The 20,181-nt window shown below is 42.8% G+C and overlaps 2 protein-coding genes across 7 annotated transcripts in view; one reads left to right on the top strand and one right to left on the bottom strand.

The window, feature by feature from the left end:
- Positions 1-644, top strand: part of PRKCD (protein kinase C delta) — a 50,302-nt gene extending 49,658 nt beyond the window's left edge. For all 3 annotated transcript variants that reach the window (XM_075287344.1, XM_075287343.1, XM_075287345.1), the window contains one exon: positions 85-644. In XM_075287344.1, the coding sequence (XP_075143445.1) occupies positions 85-243 (159 nt within the window). In that variant the 3' untranslated portion in view covers positions 244-644. The remainder of the gene's footprint in view (positions 1-84) is intronic.
- A 3,364-nt stretch (positions 645-4,008) lies between these two features.
- The window catches only part of LOC142218262 (6-phosphofructo-2-kinase/fructose-2,6-bisphosphatase 4), a 52,741-nt gene continuing 36,568 nt past the window's right edge, over positions 4,009-20,181 (bottom strand). For 3 of the 4 annotated variants that reach the window (XM_075286848.1, XM_075286849.1, XM_075286846.1), the window contains exons 7-15: positions 19,114-19,235; positions 17,557-17,764; positions 13,990-14,136; positions 12,971-13,075; positions 10,560-10,689; positions 10,296-10,358; positions 8,931-8,995; positions 8,444-8,513; positions 4,009-6,856 (exon numbers count right to left, since the gene is read on the bottom strand). In XM_075286848.1, the coding sequence (XP_075142949.1) occupies positions 6,849-6,856; positions 8,444-8,513; positions 8,931-8,995; positions 10,296-10,358; positions 10,560-10,689; positions 12,971-13,075; positions 13,990-14,136; positions 17,557-17,764; positions 19,114-19,235 (918 nt within the window). In that variant the 3' untranslated portion in view covers positions 4,009-6,848. The remainder of the gene's footprint in view (positions 6,857-8,443; positions 8,514-8,930; positions 8,996-10,295; positions 10,359-10,559; positions 10,690-12,970; positions 13,076-13,989; positions 14,137-17,556; positions 17,765-19,113; positions 19,236-20,181) is intronic. The other variant, XM_075286847.1, reaches the window with a different exon arrangement.

Here is a 20,181-nt window from a genome sequence, read left to right as displayed (position 1 = left end):
GCTGCATGGTGTTTGGAGATCAGAAATTTTTGACTTTACGATTTTAAAGTGTGTTTTTTTTTCTATATTACTTATCTCCTTTAGAAATCTCACAGTGACCATAGCAACTTTGATCGGGAGTTCCTCAGCGAAAAGCCACGCCTGTCCTACAGCGATAAAAACCTTATTGATTCAATGGACCAAACAGCCTTCCGTGGATTCTCCTTCATCAACCCCAGAATGGAGGAATTGTTGGGGAAATGACCTTAGTACTTCATGTCTTCTTACCTCTGAACTGTAAGCATAGATTTACACTAAAGGGAACAATGTCCAGAGTAGCAGCCGTACGAAAAATCCCTCCATTGTGGACCAGACCTGCCGTCTTGGAGCTCCTTTATTTTTATTTTTTTAATATACAGATCACTCCAACTGCAGACAGGGTTAGTTATTTTAACCAGAAATATTTCATGCCATCTGGGTACTGTACTCAAATGTAGTTGTTCAAATATATAAATATTGGATAAATATGAATATTGCTGTATATACCGCTGATGGGGTAAAAGTAGTATAGAAGGGTTATGACAATGCAGTGACTTGGATGAAAATATATTTTTTACAGTCCACTCCAGCTTTGTTCCAAAAATAAATGGTTATCCACTATGCCAGCTGAATGGCTCCATGGTTTTTTCCATATGTTAATTTACTACAACTTATCAAATGAGCATTACATCATCATCTTCCTCCTCTGTAATTCACACGTCACAGTCCACATGGGTTGCCTATGGAAAACTGTAGGGAAGTCTTCTTGGTTATTCCACTGCGAGTCTATTATCACTGGTCCATGTAGAAAGCAAAACTCAGTATAGGTCCTATTCCTGTCCATTGTACAGCATCATGTGCATGTAGCCTGTGTCTGCTAAATTCATCTCGACTGTCCAAAGTCACAAATATTTGTGATAAAAAGCATGCCAGTTTTCTGATGTAAAGTAAGGGAGGGTTCACACGGTGTAACGTGCCGCGTGATGTAGCATGTCTATGCCGCGGGACCCTTTGCGGGCCGTACACACTCCCATTGATTTCAATGGGAGCGGGGATCGTATGCGCTGCGCAAACTAGCGCAGCGCATACGATCCCCGCTCCCATTGATTTACGGCCCGCAAAGGGTCCCGCGGCGTAGACATGCCGCGACACGTTACACCGTGTGAACCCTCCATTAGCCACAACTTGCACTAGGTTCACACTAGCATTCAAGATTATCGTTCTTCAGGTCTGCTAGGGGATCCAAAAACTGGAAATCCTATCTGCTCAAAAAGGAGTTAACTGTGAAACCCATAGACCAGGGGTCTCAAACTTGCAGCCCGTGGGACAATAGTTTGCAGCCAACACGCAGCATAGTACTGCTGAAGTTTAAAACTCAAGGACCTGTTTGTGACGTCAGACGTCACAAGACTAGGGAGGCGTCTTAGTGTGCCGGCCGGAAGATGAAGAGATGTAGTACTGAGAGGAATGTGAGATGTGGAGTGTGTGTGTGTCAGTAACCTAGGGGCAGAGATGGAGGGGGGGACATGAAACTGGGGGCAGATGAAGGGGGGGGGGATATGAAATTGGGGCAGATGGAGGAGGCACATAAAACTGGGGCAGATGAAGGGGGGGGGGATATGAAATTGGGGCAGATGAAGGGGGCACATAAAACTGGGGCAGATGGAGGGACGTCATGAAACTGGGGACAGATGGAGGGGGGACATAAAATAGGGCAAATGAAGGGGGATATTAAACTGGGGAGAAATGGTGGGTGGAGATGAAACTGGGGGTAGATGAAGGGGGGGGCACTTAAACTGGGGACAACTGGAGGGGGCAGTAAACCGTGGGAGTAGCTGGAGGGGGACCTGTCTGCCTCTATTTGTCCCCAGTTTGTCATCGTCCAGCTACCCCTATGGCTTAATGTCCCCCTCTAGTTGCCCCCAGTTTAATGTCCCACTTCAGCTGCCATTAATTTATTGCCCCCCTCCAACTACCCCCACTATTTTATGTCCCCCTCCAGCTGCCCCAGTTTCATGTCCCCTCTAATTTCCCCCAGTTTAAACTGTGGCACCAAGAGAGGGACTTAATACTGTGGGACAGTTAGAAGGGAACATTATAATGTGGGGACATATAATGTGCGGGTGACTGTAGGAGGATTATACTGTGTGGGGACACATGAAAAATGAATAAGAATGGGCGGAGACATCATAAAATTGGGTGGAGCTAAATTTGCTGCGGCGAGCACAGCTTGTGGAAAACCTGATGCGGCCCAGCCCCCCGCGTACATTGAGTTTGAGACCCCTGACAGACTATAATGGGGTCCAATGGGTTTCTGCCAGAAATTAGAGAGAAAAGTCCTCCATGGAGCACAGCTATTTTATGGGATAAGTAATGTGTCCTATGGTTTTGGAGCTGTGCTAGTTCTGGTGACCTGCAGCTGCTGCAAAGGGGTAATAGGAACGGTTAATGTAAAGCAGAAATCAAGAGCAGCAACAACTAAAGCCCTGGAAGAGTATCCCCAGTAATCTATGGTCTGGTAATCGTGGGCCCAAACTCCAATGCATGCGTACTAAGTATGTTCTCCCAGCGTGCCACAAATGCTAATGCACCCCCCTCCTCCTTGTACCCATTTGTAATAATACTGCCCCAGCATGTCTCTTAATATTCTCCCCCCAAAAAAAGAAAAAAAAAACAAATGCTGTGACATGCAGGATCAAACTCACTAGAATTTCAGGCTGACTAACCCTCAGTAACCAGGATTTTCTTTAGAGTAGAACACACCCTAGGCCTGTGGTGGTCGCCATCTCCCCCATCAAGGCTTCACGATTGCTCAGTAACATGGAATCTGGGACAGGACAGCAAATACACCTACAGCTGAAATCTATCAGTATAGTCTGCGGGTCCGTGCTTTACACCGACAGAAGAGTGTGACCTCTGTCCTGACGCAGGCACAATGATGTCATTCATCTGCACCTGCACTGTGGTGGAAGAAGGAGCTGCTGTTTGTGGTAGGTAAGGTAAGTAGCATATAATACTGTGTGGGGGCCTGCTGTGGAGTATTTTATATTGTGTGGAGGGCCACTTTTTTTTTTTCTTTTAAGACAGAAGATGTTAATGTAAGATGTTTATTTCCAAAATTAAAACCCCTTTATTATGGTTAGATTGGCATTTCGCAATAAATTAGAGGATGTTTGGGGTTGCAGTTTGGGCACTTGGTCTCCTAAAGATTTGCCATCGCTGCCCTAGTCATTGTATGTTTTATTTAAAACAAAGTAAGGGCCCGTTCACACGGAGTAAACGTGTGTGTATTTTGGCAAAATACATGTGCAAAAAAATACATATGTAAAAGTAAGACTCCCACTGATATTTTACACGTGTATTTTGACGTGTAAAAAAAAGTCATTGAAGTCAATGGGAGTCTTATTTTTACACTTTTTTTTTTTTACACGTGTATTTTGACAAAATACACGCGCGTTTACTCCGTGTGAACGGGCCATTAAGTGTCAGACACAGGTTCTCTGGAGACTATGGTGGCATTTTTAAATTAAATGCAAAAAATCCCTTTTAATTTTTAGCAATGTCATTTGTTTGACTTCTGTGGCCTACAAGTATTCACCATCTTTGCAGGTTGTATGTTAAATAATGCTTGTTATCCAAGTGGGCTGTAACCTTGTGTTTTCTAAGAGAAAATAAAAGCTGACTTAAGGAACCTACAGGACGTTGAGAGAGGCTGAGACTGCACCGAGCAGCCTGCAAGGTAGGCGAATACATGAAGGCTACAGAGGAGAAACTTTTGGAAAGGTTTAGTAAAACACAAATTACAAAGATGATTCCCTTTGGATTTTGTATTCAATAAAATATAACTTTTAATGCATACCAATAAAAATCACATGAACTAGAAAATTTAAAATATGACATGACGCAAATCCCATGTAGGAAATAAGATCAAAATGAACTCGTATCCTATACAAGCAATGAAGCCCATGGTATAAATGAGACACGGCCCAGTCACAGTTGAAGATTGGTTGTATTTAACAGTTTCATTCAAGTTCTAAGCAGCATTGTCATCACATTTACACAAAGCAGGTAATGCAGGAACCGGCGGCACATTCCCAGAGATTTCTTCATTCTGTACAATGTAAAGGGCGTCTTAGTGATTTAACCCCTGCTTTACTGGAAAGCCAACATGCTGATAGACATTACACTGGATTGTTCAATACTGTGGAAACAACTTTACAGTGCTCATCTCCCCCCAGATCACTTTTGCAGCCATTTTCCATACTCTCAGTGGTTAAGATGACGGCATGGCAGCCTCTGATAGCTATAGGTGATGGCATATTCATACTTTAAAAAAAGGACGTTAGTCACTAACATAATAAACTGAATTTTAATAATGAAAAGTAGCCACAGCAAAAACCATCTAAAATGAAGTGGATTTTGCTGTGGCACACCTGCAGGAATCAAGGGGGTTTATTCGCCCAAAATGCATGTTTCAAAATGACCTATCCGCTGGCAGAGGCGGTCTGCTCTTATTCAAGGAATAGGAGAGGAGCTCAAATTCTCAAGTGCTACCGCTATACAGAGGACAGGGTTAGGATTACTTAACTAGTGGGTGGACTAAGGCTGAGTACACAACAGGGTTTTCTGGTCTGGAAACTGAGACGGACCAAAAAATGGGTAGCCACGACTGGATGCCATTGCAGTACACCGGTATCAAGTCACGCACTCCACTCCGGATTAGGCCCAATGAATGGGCCTAGTCGGGAGGAGAGAGTGTCTTCAGGCTGAAGAACGAGCATGTCAGTTCTTTTTTCCGGGAGCCAGAACAAACGGCTCCCGGAAATAAGACCTGACCAGCTCCCATTGATTTAAATGGGAGCCGTCTTTGTGGTCAGGATTTTGAGGCAAATACGGCCTCGAAATCCTACCAAAATACCCCATGTGAACTCAGCCTTAATCTGCTCCCTGTCCATTGCAGTGGGTCGTGTCAGGAAGGAGCAGGCAAGGGCCGTGACTCATTGGAGCTCTGAGCCATGCCCCCTTGTCTGCTCTACCAGATACCTCCCACTTGACAGTCTAGTTAGTATATCAGACACCAAAACTAACCGCACTTATTGCTCAGAAACAGTGAGGGCTAGAGAAAGTGTTGGATTCAGTAGAGGGGCGTCTATTAAAAGATATAAAGAGTTTGGTTTGTACCTTCCATGCAGACTTGTCTCCCTGACAAATGATTGCCCCGGTGTAGTTTGATCTTGTGGCCATATTTTTCCTACCGTCCACCTTTGGTAAGGTGGTGAGAAGTCTAGGACACACTGATAGCAATAGGACAACAGGATCAGACTGCACAGTGTGCACAGGTAGTCTGTTATCATGGAGACACAATTTAGAAGCACTGGAGCAGACAAAAATGGTTGCAAAGGTGACAAAAAACCCTTCAATATATTTTTTTACATTTATAAGATACAAGTATAGTTCTTCTGATAGTTCTCCTTTAACAACATATGTACAATTCAATATTTTATATTAAAATCTGCTATACCGTATCTATGGATTCAGGATGAGAAAACCGCCTGTATGTTTTGTGCCATTAACAAAAAAACTACATAATTTCATTATTTAAAAAAAAAAATCCCTGTTTTCACCCCCTTTATGCAAGGATGGCGGTACATCATCTTAGAGAACAGTATTATACATATTGCACATTGCTCGCCAACCCAGATGTCGTCATCCAGCAGCTAAAGAGTTAAGCTTTCTCATTTTACAAGAAAATCAGAATTCTAGAGTAAAAGTCGCAGAAAAACATGAACGGAAGAAACGGTGTTCAGACTGATACGGGTAGTACGGATGTTTCCAGTGCATGACCGTATGGACGGAGTGTGCGGACCATTTCTGGGCGAAAATTTATTTAGCAGATATTACGTATAACAGGTAAGAACCTAGACCACTAGCGCCCTCTGTAGACCCCACCTGATAACTGTGCACTACACGGGACAATGTGATTCACTTTTAGGATCGAGGAGTCCCTAATACAAATTCCCATAGCAAAAGTGGAAATTTAGAGCTGGTAGGAATAGCCTATACTAGCACATGGCTATATTAGGCTTACTTCTATGGAGAGGATGGGGAACGCTGTGACAATACCACCCTGGTCACCCCTAAGATTATCAACTAGAACTAATCATGGATTAATATTTTTTAAAAATCTTAGTGTATTTTGCTTCCTATATCATTCCATCATATTTATTGCAGATGACATCACAAGTGGTGTTCATCCCCTCTGCCCATTACACAAAGCTTTGATTTAAGGTCGGATATCAGTTTTACCATAAACTGTACCAAACCCCCTGCACAGTATAGTGTATTATAAATGAGATATTCGGGAATTGGCTTCACACATCCAGCAGTTGATTGTAATTTATAATGCAGCGCTCTGCCCTCTGGTGGCAGAAAGGCCGCACTGCACTGGAGATCCACTGCAGTAAAAATTCACAGGTTGCTTGTGCTCTTCAGATTTAACCTGAACGTTGTAAAATGGCATATCCGCCATAAATTTCAGAAGAGGAAAATGCATTGAAATGGCCAAAAACACAGAGCTAAGAAAATAACATCAGTATGTTCCCAGTATAAAAGGAGTGTTAAAGGAAATGTATACAGTGCATCACAGTATGTGACTAAAAACCATTTATACCACCTGAACACTAAAGATGGTGTCTGCACTTAGACAATATAACCCAGTCAGCTGCTGAAGGGTACTGCATTGCAATAAGAAATGGAGGGTAGGGGGTCACAGCCACGGCTAAAGATGGTTCGGTACAGTCTGCAAAGCATCTTCAGTGGAGCGATCCACATCAACATTCTGAAAGAGACAGAACAGAGACTTTACTGACACGACATAAACATTAAAGCAACAGTCAATGATTTCACCCCCCAATCTCCATATACACACTATATAGCTGGATGTATACACTGTATAACCGCATATAGATTCCTCTATATAACAATCATCTCTGGTTTATACAGTGCCGGTCTCTACAGTCTAATACTATACACAAGGCACAATTTTAGCCACAGTCCCTGGGAAATATAGAAACATTATTCTGATACCCACTGATGCTCCTTGGCCATTACAATATGCAATTCTAAAAGCTGTATTTATTACTGCAGCTTAAAGGGGTCTTTTTAATTTGATCTTTAGAATAGGCCATCAATTTGTGGAGGTCCGACATAAGAGTCCCCTGTGGATCAGCTGTGTGAAGCTGCAGTGGTGCTTTCCAAGTACCTCTTCTGCTTCATGAGCCATGAGATTTCATGTTAATCACATGGCCTGATTGTAGCTCAGTCCCATTCAAGTGAATAGGCTGAGTTCAGACATCAAGAACAGCTGCTATACAAATGTACAGCACTGCGCCTGGTAAATACTGAGGAGGCTGCAGCACCCACCTGAATGCTACAGCCACATCAAACAGCTAACAGGCTAACCTTTGCCCCATCTTATGCATTAGGGGCTATAGCTATATTATATTATATCCCTGTCCACTGCAGCAGCACTCAGAGCCTGCAGGATGCTGGACCAGCAGCTTTCTTACTGGTCACCTATCCACAGGATGAGTCTACAATATCTGATCTGTGGGGATCCAAACCTTTGTTCCTGTACAGTTCAGATACTGATGACCCATCCTGTGGATAGGTGTGTATGAAATCGCCTAAAAAGGCTTCTCTGGCCCATAATGCAGAAGGCTCCACATAGCAGGCTGCAGCAAAAAAAAAAAAAAAACGCTGTTGGAAAAAACATAGTAAAAACACAGGACGGTTTTTCCTGCAGTGCTTTATACAGAAAACCTCTGCGGCCTTTCGCTTCAATCTTCAATTATACCTAAAGGGAAACTGTCAGTATTTCTGTAGGTATAAATGAAATGCTGCAATTTCCCAAAACGAAACATTTTGGAAATTGAAGCATTCCCACTGTGCGTATTTTTCTGCAATGTGTGAATAGGATTCACTAGAATCCCATCCACTTTGCAGGGACTGTAAAACGCTGCGGTTTTTGCCAGGGCATTTCCACCATGTCACGAGGCCACGTCCTAAAGGGGTATATAGGATTTTCACTCCATCTGTAGGCCAAACCTCAGCCCCAACTCCCACATTAACATGCAGATCGAGGAGAAACAAGAGCATCACACAGAAAACCTTAAGCGTCCAAGAAGCAGCCGCTGTACAAAGACTTCAGTGTCGTAATATATATTACATATGTAATAACGCAGGACAGGATACCATTAGATTTGATTCAGAGAATTATTCACACACGCCACAGTTAGAATTGTCCGGCTGTGCTTTTATTCCTCGATTTTTAGCCAATTCATAAAATTTTAAATAAAATGAGTGAAATTAACCAATAATTGGGATCAGCTCAGGCAGTAATAATAATAAAGATGAATGAAGGCACCATTATTGGGTCCACCGTGGTCAGGTACAGTTACCAGGGCTGCCTCGGGCGTGCGGGATATATCTACGTTCTAAGGAGCAGAATATCAGACAAAGGTGATGCAAAACTTCAATAAAAGCTTATTAATAGGATATACTGGTAAAATAAAATGTAATATAAGACTTAGTTTAGGGTCCTATGGCTCCAAGTTCCCAAAAGCGGGGCAGAAACCATGGCTATTGGCTGCTTTGTAGAAAGAGAGGATCACTATGCAGAGATCCGGGGACATCAGTCCACTAGAACTCATTTGGTGGAAGTGTATGTTGCTATACACTGTAGGCACCAGGTGGCGCCATACTATACAATGAATAGGTTACTTATTGGTGGGACAACTGGAACTAGATGCAGGAATAATGCAGAAACAGATGATCTGAGTGTAAACCTGCTTTCTTTAAGACAGGGATGCATCAGGGCCTATGAAGACATTTACTGGCCAGAAGTGACTTACCTCGGGTTTATCCCTGTGCGTGTTTACTGCGTCCACATTTAGACTGATCATTTCCACTTTACAACCTGGTAGAGGAAACCAATATATTAGAAATTGTACATCATGAGTCCTGTTAAACTAACAGACTACTGGAGTCATGTAATAACATATTGTATATTATATTGTAAGTTATACTGTACTGCGTACATACACTGGCAATGGCGGCTGACAGCACATCCTCCTGACACATCTTACTTCAGAAGGACAGCCATATCAGTCACCTCCTCTGTAGGAATATGGATACTTCACCCTAAAACCCCAAACTCTGACAGGAAGGATTTTAACCCTTTATATACATCTAATACAGGGGTGGGCAATTAATTTTCCCATGGGGCCACATGAGAAATTGTAACAGCTCTAGAGGGCCATGCATGCCACAGCAAATTTAGCTCCACCCACTTCTCTGCTGACTCCGCCCATTCTCAATCATTTTCCCATGTGCCCCACAAAGTAAAATCCTCCTACTGTCACACTAACACTATACCCTCCCACATTATAACGTTTCCCTCCAAATGTCCCACAGTATTAAGTCCCTCTCCTGGTGCCCCAGTATAAACCAGGGGACTAGAGGGGACATTAAACTGGGGCAGCTGGAGGGGGACATTAAACTGGGGGCAACTAGAGGCAGACATGTCCCCCTCCAGCTACCCCCCATGGTTTAATATCCTTCTCAACCTTCCCCAGTTTAATGTCACCCTCCATCTGCCCCCTAGTTTAATGTGCCCCCTCCATGTTCATTCAGTTTAACTGCCCCCTACATCTGCTCCTAGTTCCCCCCTCCTGCTCACACATGCTGTCTCTTCTCTCTGTATCATCCAGCAGCCCTGGCAGCTTGCAGGAAGCACACAGTCCCGTGTGGCGCCGCCCACTAATGAGTCATAGCCTATCCTGGTGATAGGCTGTGATGACATCATCACAGGTCCTTGAAAAAACTTCCACTAGCTACGCGGGCGGCATAGAAGCAGTCAGAGGGCCGGATGTGGCCCGGGGGCCGTACATTGCCCAGGTCTGATCTAATAGATACCCTTGTTTAAAGTGTTGAGCGATGTTAAACTACCAGACTGGTGCAATGACCTACAAGATGCCTGTTCGGACACTTTCTCCTACCTAACAACACCATTGTTAGGTAGGACTTTTGAAGGAATGTGTAAGGGCCCCACCAACACTTTTGGAAGTTTTGTAGAGTAACCAGACCTGAACGACTCCCTTTAAACATAAGGAGGACACTTGTCTACTTGACTTCTCCATTGTACTACTAGAAAGCAGTGACCCTGCTGATCGCCGAGGCAAGGAAGAGACTCAAGAACCAATAAAGTAGCGTCTTACCGTAAGCTATAGGCGTAAGTTTCAGGACAGTATGTAGGGGGCACTTGAGGTAAGGCAGTTCATCTGTAAGACAGAGAGATGAACGTCACTCAGTGAATGTTCTATAAGACACTTCTACATAGTGATCATTATTATAAAAGGTCTGCAAAGGTCTTCATGGAAGTTCGTAAGCAGAAATCTAACTGGAAATGTGAATACAGTCTTAAAAACAGGCCACATGTGATCAATTTTCCTTCTATTTTTTAGTAGGTGTTCGGTTCTCACCTGCAGTCTTGTCCAAGAAGTAGGCAAGTAGGCAGCGCAACACTGCTTGATGGCAGATAACCAGGACATTCTCCTGCCGCTCCAGCTCCATGATGACCGGCTCAAGACGCTGCACCAAGTCCTCATATGACTGAAAGAAAGATCATTTTGTTACCTAAACAGACACTTGGTTTTATAGAATATAATGGAGACAGGCGTCATCTAGAATGGAAATGAAGTTGTCCATCGCCAACCACAATACATTGCCCATTCACCACCTTAATAGAAAATAAACAGAATCATCCCCTTGTCTTCCTTAAAGGGATATTCATGTAACAACAAGAAATGCTGTGACCTTCACGGACGACAAGACTGGGGGATTAGAGTCCCTGTGTCTGACACGCATGGTGGTCTCTTCTGCACCACTCATCTCTACAGAGAGAAGCCGAGTACTAAGTTCAACCATCGCCAGCAATCCCAATCCAGCTTCAATGTGCAACCACCACTCCATTCCAATACAAGGACTCTTGTGATAGGTGGGGGGTCCCTGCAGGTGGACCCTCACCAATATAACAGTTATCCCCTATTATGTGGACAGGAGATTACGCCATATTTTGGAATACCCATTTAAGGTCTCCCACTTACACCTAGCACACGGTTTGCTGTTTTCACATCAAGGGCACCTTCCAACTACGACTAAACTTCTGCATTGCCCTATGATAACAGCTGGCCATTAATGTGCGCACATTATCCTCACAGCGGGTGTTTGCCTTGTTACAGCCATTAACCAGGTTAGTTACAGGAACTAAAGCAACAAGCAGCTGTTCCCGTGTCCTAATGGATCCCAATGTGTTATACACAGAAAGGCACTTCATAAAGAAGCGTCCTCAGCATTTCTGAACTCTGTGAAGAGCATCAACCACTTGCTAAAGGAGAGACTGCACCGACAGACATCAACAAAAAGCATTTGGATTGTGTAAAAGTTAACCCCTGTATCCGTATTAAAAGACTTTTCCAGCCCCAAATACATTTTTCATACTTTTCATCCTCAAACTGGATCATCAGTATCTGACATCTTGGGGTGTGAGACCAGGACCATGCATCGGTCAGCTGTTCCGGCAGTGCCCGGACACCAGCTGCTGCTACAATGTTCAGGGAACAGATGCAGTTTGCTCCTACTCAAGTAGCAGGAGCAGTGCTGCAGTCCTATCCTCTGTATAGTGGGGGTACTGCAGCTCTGATCCCATTACTAGAATAGGAAAAGAGCCGCTTCTGCTCCCAAACCACTACATCAGTTCTGATGCCCGGATGCTGTCGCAACAGCTAATCTGTGTAGGGTTGAAGTTTATATCAGATACCGATGACCTATAATTAGATCATGAATATGAAAAATGCATTTGGTGCCAGAAAATCCCTTTAAATGACATTGAATATTTGGAGGTTATTAAGCGGTCACTTACATGAAGACAGCATCAAAGTATTAGGGACACAAGTGCAAAGAGACCTCTGGGATGGTACAAATAAGATAGTAACGTGAATTTCCCACCCCCAAAGAGCCAGTACTCTCTTCATTTGTTTTTCTTTACCTGGCCTAGTATCAGAAATTTCTACCTGGGACATACATGGCATATCCACCAGAAGGGGATGGATAACCAGTCTGCCAAACAAGGAGAGAGATGCCATCTGGCTGCACCACTCTTCTGGACTGGCAGACACGCTGCCATGTGACTCGCACACATAGGGAGACAACATGTTAGTGCACACGCACAGATCAAAGCCATCTGTATGGACTATGAAAATAAAACAACCACCAAGTACACATGGCATGTAAGTAACATGTAGCACACATGCCCATAGACATCAGATGCAGGACTACAGGGAAAGGCCTGGAGGATGGAGATACAGCACAAGCCATGGCTGACTACTATAAGATGGACAACACAGATGCATTAGATTTGAGGACATGCTGAGCACTAATGTTAGCAGAGACACTGCTCCTTTAATACACCATGTAATGCACATCACAGTATATACATCCATGCTTCATTAATATATTACAGTGTACATATTATATAGGATTTCTAACACTGGGCTGGACAATTGCACAATAACCAAAACTGATATAATGGATATGAGCAAGTTCACACCGATCAATTGAGCTGACTTAATTCTTTATCACCCATGCCATCCTGTCTCACACTGCCGTTATATAAGGTATGAAGGGTATATATCTCTCTCTACACTATCCTGGTCAGGATCGCCGATATGTTAATAACCAAAATTCTATGGTATATAAAGGGGGTGAGGCATGTACCATGGGGTGTGTCCAAACATTGTAATCAAGGTACAATATTTAATTAATAGTAATTTTGTTGTAGCTCCTGATCGCCCAGTCCCGTCTGAACATATTTAACCCCTTGCGATCGACTAACCTCTCCCTTTGGGTAACGGTATCTGTATTTATCTTGGTCTCGCAGAGCAAACTCCAGAGGAAAGGATTCCTGAATTTCTTCATAACGCATCTCTTCACACACACCCTGGCAGGAACATAACAGAACCCGTTAGGACTTCAGGTTAGAAATGATGGCAATGACATATTAAACATCGTGTCTAAACAGAAATACTAGTTCTGGTAAACCATTCCATTGGAGTCGGTAGTCTGGCTTCTCCCTGGATGTGCACATTGGGGATCCGTGATCCATCATATCTAGCAGGGCTTTCTAGGAAGACGTCACATGCACAATACATTGTAATACTGACTACATTATATCATACAAGTGATCAAAAATTCTTGTTGCATGTTTGGGACCCTTACACTGGGTTCACACTAGCCTTGGGGTTTCTGCTCTTCGAAAAACAGGAACCCAATCTGCCCAAAAATGGAGAGAAAAGTCCTGCTTATCATTTTCCCAGATTAGCCTATAGACCGCCATGACGCATACAGAGGCTTAAGGCTAAGCACCACGTTGCGGAAACAACTTTTTTTTTGTTGTTGCAGATTTTGTTGTGGTTTTTGGAGCCAAAGCCAGAAGTGGATTGAGCAGAAGGTAGAATAAGAACTTTCTATATAGTTCCCATTCTTATTTTAACCATTCTTGGCTTTGGCTCAAAAAACCCGCAACAAAATCTGCATTTCTGCAACGTGGGGCATCAATCTAAAATGTCAATTGTCGCTAAGGCGAGGACATTGGCAAGAAACTGCATAATAGAGCTGAAAAGTACTTGTGCTTGTCTATAGGCAAATGTGACAATTCAGCCCCAGCACCCAATACACTAGCAGGGTGATTTTCATAAAAGAGGATTCTCTCTGCATTGGTTCATCAGTTTGTGGCCACACAGGTGTTCTGCTCCTATTAAAGGCCCCGACACAGTACTAGTACATATATAAGGTGGATTCTGGACCTGACAAACTCCCTTTAAATGATAGGTGTGTTCAATGACAGACACTCACAGCATCGATCTCATTCAGCGTCTTCCACTGCTCGTACGGTACGCCCAGAGCTTCCGCCGTCTGAATAGTCCTCCTCATCTGACTTGTCCACACTTTAAGATCATTGATATTTTGCTCATCTATATACTGAGCCAAGCACTTGGCAAACTAGGGATAAAAGAAGTGAAATGTAAGATTTATTATAGAATATTATTATAGAATTATCATCAATACACATTAGAAGAAAAATCTGCAATAGGTTTTTATTATACTGTATTAGCAACATTTTTGTTGACAGGACTGTATGTGAGCAAATTCCAGAATTGGCATGTTCTCAGTGTGGTATGATCTTCACATTTTTTCCACTGCATATCATTTTGCTATGTGAACACGCACTTAAAAACAGGTTTTTATTCCTGACTCTGTCGGCCTGGGAAGACAAAGTAAATCAACTGTCCAGGATTTGAGGAACTGCTTAGTTGGACGAATCGGAACCATGAAAGCTACATGGTTACTTGGTGCCCTGGACTCTTAAGGAAGGCTCACCTCTAGTTACATTTGCTGGACTCGCAACAACCTGCCTTACTGCGGACCTGTTCTTCTGTCCACACTTGAAACACCCCCCCCCCCCCATCTTCTCCTTTCTTATTTCTTTCTTTATCCTTCACGGTCTCTTTTTTGCATATTTACCAAACGTTAATGGTCTACTATGTATTTATGATTTTGTTTTAGGGGTTGTCAACCCTAGAGACCTTTCAGATCTTGATTTTTGCAATGCATGTGGTTAACGTATTCCTTTGTTATGTTTTGCTGAATGGATGATAGCCATTGTTGTTTCTTGACTTATGTATTGCTTAAAAAACAAAACTTTTCAATAAAAATTTGAAAAAAAAAACCGAAACAACCCAAGTTTTTATTACAAAAAAAAAAAAAATGACTGGAAATGAAGACAAACCTATGACTGATGTGTGAATCAATCGCTAACATGATAAAATAGTCATTAATGCCCTGTTGAGCAACCAGATAACACGGCCCTGCCCTGACAATTTTGACTTCAGACAACCCATTAGTCATCCACAGAATGCAGGATCACACCCAGAGGACAAAGAAGGAATCTCCATCTATACACAGCACTTTAGCATGCCACATTTTGGATACTCGTACAGAAACGTATATAATCAGAGGTATATAGAGGACCGGTAGAGGCGTGATTATGGCAGCTCCACCATACATGTATGCAAGGCCTGAGATTTCCTGAGGGTTACGAGTACCTGAACCAGATCCTGTGGACTACATTGAACATGAACTTCCATATACTGCATTGTTGTCCGTTTTCCTTTCTATACACAGTATCTGTCCATTTTGATAATGTGGTAAAAATCCAACAAAATGTTCAATAGCTAAGCAGCCTGTCCTGGAATCCATGTAGGCCGAAGCTAAGCCTACAGCACAAGGATAGGTCCATCCAACGCTTAGCCCAAATAGCAGCTGAAAATTGAGCTGTTTGGCTAACTAAATCCAATAAAGACTATAAGAGAAGTCCACTGTATTCCTGAATGCAGTCCGGGGAGTGTGTCCTATTCAGATCCCGCTATATGCTTTATTAGTCCAACAGAATAATATTGGTTTGTGCCATGCTGACTTATCGTACACCAGTCCTGTCCTCATACTATATAGTGCACCTTAGTACTAGGACAGCTCCGCTCTATAATAATGGGTATAGGACTGTGTGTGTACTTTAAGCAATACTACAATGAAGACATTTGTGGAAACCACAGTGTTACAACAGGTTAAGGATGTTACGGCAGATCAGCTGTCCTATGTGCACACCCAAACCACCTGCACTTTCGTAAAGCTGCCAGTTTCATCACCGATCAGGCGGCATGACTGGGTTTACTGGCATTAATAACGCAACCGCTTCCTTCTTTAGAAGATCAGATACGGTACATTTCGGGACTGATACATGCGCCAGGAAAAACAAGTACCTGTTCCTCTTTATTTATTATGCATACTTATATAGCGCCATCATATTCTGCAGCGCTTTACAGACATTGCCAGTCACCGTCCACAATCTACATTCTCTATTAGTATGTCTTTGGAGTGTGGGAGGAAACCTTAGTACCCAGAGGAAACCCACACAAACACAAGGAGAAGATACAAACTCATTGCAGATGTTGTCCTTGGCAGGATTCGAACCCAGGACTCATCATCATGTCACAAAGCCATGCGAGATGTATATAATCTAGAGCCAGCTCTGTTACCTGAACAATAGTCTCTAGTCAATCCTAATCTAATCCAACCCAACAACTGCTACCTTTAATATACGTCCAAAATTCCAGCAGATACAAGCATGCCGCCTTATACCCATATACTTCTCATTGTATACAGGGATCGGCCAGCATGTTTTCATACTCCGGCTTGCTATGTCAGCCAATGATAAAGTGAAATAACCGGAGCGTGATTAAAGTTTGTGATATGCAATTCCATTGTTAGTGCTTGGTGGTGTAACTTTTGGACGCAGCACCTCCAAACATCCTCCTCCCTTCCCACAAGTGACGGCATGGGCCTGATCCTATTAGTTCCACATTAAATGCTTTTGCCTCCCTATTCGGCAGAACATTTCCTCAGTCATTTTATTTCTTTTCAGTCGACTTTCCCACAGACAAGCGGTAACTTTTTTAATCATTAACAAACCGATCTTCTAGATTTAGTTTGTGCCCTTTATAGTCATACATAGATGTATTTACAGTAAGGTGGGCTGTAGATCTTTGCAGGTTTGTATGTACACAGGTAGATAAGACAACATGTACAGAAAAAGGAAACAGATCTCTATAAATGTGGACTGCATGCACAACGCAATACACATTGCTTCAATGCAATGGGTTAATCCAACAGCCTTGGCTGAGAGCCCAAGTTCCAAGTTCCACGTTGCAAAACAAACTGTACTATCTCCTTAGGGTGTCAGAGAAAGAAAAACCTCATTCCTGGTGTACAGACATTCACATCCCTCCTGGTTTTGATTCTATCAGTCTCCCTTTGCTCTGCATCATAAAACAGGACATTATTTTCCATGGACTTTATGATGTCAGCTGTCTCCTATAGTTAATAGCAGAGCTTCCAAGAAATCCGCAATCGCTGACACGGACAAAAACTCAATGTGGATCCAATATCAGTCACTCACGATTTATTACTGAGATATAGGACTTTCTTTAAAGAAAAAAAGAACCCATACAACACATCTTCTAGTTTTAATGTAACTTATAGGACAGCGGAAACTGCAATTCAACTTTGTCTTCTGTCACCTCCGTTCAACTTTTTTTTGAGCCACATACAATATGAAATTCACCGTCTAGTTGTGTTATTGGTGAGGGTCTGTTAGACTCACACCAACCCCAAAGCAGTATTCCAAGACTAGCCAAAGCTTTAAATGGGTTGTCCTATTAAGAATACTGATCCCATATCCATAGAGTAAGTAGTAAGTGTCCTCCATTAGTAATGTTCATCTATTATACATATTACAGTAAGGGGCTTATCCCCCATGTTTGTAAATATACAATTTGTAGAAGATAAACCTATTCTGCATATTACCTCCTTCCCTCGTTGAGACAGGCCAGAGTCTCCTCCAATACGTCCCTTCAGATTAAGTTCGCTCTCCCCGTGTCGGCACATATAGATAGATCGTGGGGTCACATGAATATTCATGAGGTAGTAAACAATCCGGCTCTGGATATGATCCATGACACGGTTAACTAGATATCTACGGCCAACATCCATGATTTTAATGTAGGACAGTTCCCTATGGAAGAAAAAAAAAAAAAAAAAGTTAAATACAGCAGAGTCCCTTTACAAGACAGCTGGAGTTTAATATCATCGTGCATAGATTTCCCTTTTAGTGACTTGTACACACAGGCTAATGGAAGCCTATTAATATGATCACAGTAGTCTGTATTCTGCTGACAGGTCCTACAGAGTTAGAAAAGGTTAGAACTGAAGGTTATTGTGTGTCTAGGAAATGTGATGGGAATAGCACTCACATGCCCGATTGTTCTCCGTACATGCCGTGCCTCTCTGGCCCTGAGCTACCATGTATGTTACAAGGCTAGGTTCACACTTACGCCGTGCTCTCTATTATTCGTATCCGCCGTGGACCCGGATGACGGAGAGCCCAGCCGCTATAAAAGCAGTTACCCACAGACCCCATAAACTTCCAGTTTTATTCTGAAATTGTCAGAGAGAAAACTCTTCCGTGAAGGACTTTACTCTCCGCTGATTTTCAGCAGAATCTGCTACGGAGTCTCTTACAGATGTGAATGAAGCCTAAGATAGGGCTCCTGCATTACCATTAGAGTCCCATAGAGATAACTCACAACGGAGCGCACATTACTAAACCCGGTACGCCAGTTTTGGGGCGCAATTTCTAATAAATATGCTGGACTGTTGGTCCAGTCCTGTGTCTGACCACTTGCCTAGTAGTAGCAACTGCAACAAAATGTCTGCCTTGTTCATACCAGAAACTGAGGTGTGACATAAAAGACATGTCCTAATCTACATTGTGCCATTTCTTTGTTAATCCTTCTAGAATATTCCCAGTGAATTCATACCTATATTATGAGTCAGACGCTGGCAGCACTAACTGGACAGGGCGAGACCTTGTACGGACACAGTCCTAACTGCGGACACCCACCTATCAGTGTATTCATACATTTCCAGGAGGAACAACAGAGAAAAGATGCCCCAGGACTGGTATTTCATGAGGAGTTCAAGTGTCTATTGAATGAGAAGTATCAGGAGAGCCGACAGGTGCTCTGGAAGGGGGCAGCTTGTCTGAGAATTATTAGTCTTTACACCTTCTTACATTATGTGCGACTTCCTACAGATTTACTTATACAATCGTGTTTATTCATTCAAGTCAAACATTATACATTAAAGAAGCACCGCAATATACGTAGCCATTGGCCGAATAATACTACTGAACCTTCATCCATACCTTCAGTATACAATGGCCTTAGCTCTTCAGGATAGGTTAACAAGATGTATGAAAAACATTTGGTAACCTTTATGCTTTCCAAATTAGGCTATTTAGGCAATACCATGTACTAACCACCTTATTAAGGAAAATAGCAAGTTGTTGAGGAAGAGACATACTTGTCATAGTTCTCATCCAGGGTCTCATAGGAATTCTTGTAACACTCTATCCTCTTCATAAAATCCTCAGCGGCCTCCTCACTAGTGCAGTTCAAGTAGTCCGGGCTGCCCAACTTCACTTGCTAAGATGGAAAGGAAAAGCAAAGGCTATTCATTAATTCTGAGGTTTATCAATGGAGTTAACAGCGAGATGTTCAGGCCGGTTCCCTAGTCATGCTCCATGTATAACAAAGGACTTGCTCTAACCTAGGTATTTTATGATGCACACAATAGACTTATTGCACAAACAATAAAAGGGTTGTGCAGTTTAGACATCTCTGTCATGTGTATATTAGGGCATATTAATATCATGGGGGGGGGGGGCTCAAGGTGATGACGTATTACATAACTTTTTCAAAGTAAATATCCAGCTGAAGACAGCAGCAGCGAAATGAACCACTTCATTTATATGGATTTACAGAACTAAAATCTTGATGGCCTATTCTATTATTTTGCTGTGGAGTCTGTGTTACTCCTTTACTTAGCTGGCTGCTCTGCTGAATGTCACATAGATAGTACAGCACAACGCTCTTAGTTGTAAACCCTCCATTCTTCCAGCGTTAGAAATACTGACACAGGGGGATGTTGTACAAGTAGGATTAATTTGTGGAGATGGTAAAGCATCTAAGTTATCAGGGACGGTAGATCACACAGGCTGGCAATTAGGAGGCAAGCACAAATAAAACAGCTTGTGGCCAGGGCTCCACAGGGCATTTTAAAATCCTTGCAAAGTACTTGCATCCCATGTTCACATTGTAGAAAAATACCCGCAACGGAAATGCTACGATTTCCAAAATAGTAACATCTCAATTATACCTACGACAACGCTGTGACGGTTTCTGTATAGGTATACTGGAAGCAGAAAGTCCACAGAAGAAAACTCTGCAGGCTTTCTGTGAAAAGTGCTGTGGGAAAAACCTCAAAGCTTTTCCGCCACTTTTTTTCTGCAATGCTTTACGGCTGTGGCTCGCTACGTAGGGCCTTAGCCTGTAGGAGGATTGGAAGGGTGACTGACATAGGTCATGTACA

Source organism: Leptodactylus fuscus, chromosome 9 (assembly GCF_031893055.1).
Source record: "Leptodactylus fuscus isolate aLepFus1 chromosome 9, aLepFus1.hap2, whole genome shotgun sequence".
NCBI classification, from domain to species: domain Eukaryota; kingdom Metazoa; phylum Chordata; class Amphibia; order Anura; family Leptodactylidae; genus Leptodactylus; species Leptodactylus fuscus.
The sequence above is the reverse complement of the archived record's forward strand: the minus strand, read 5'-3'. Positions and strand labels throughout refer to the sequence as shown.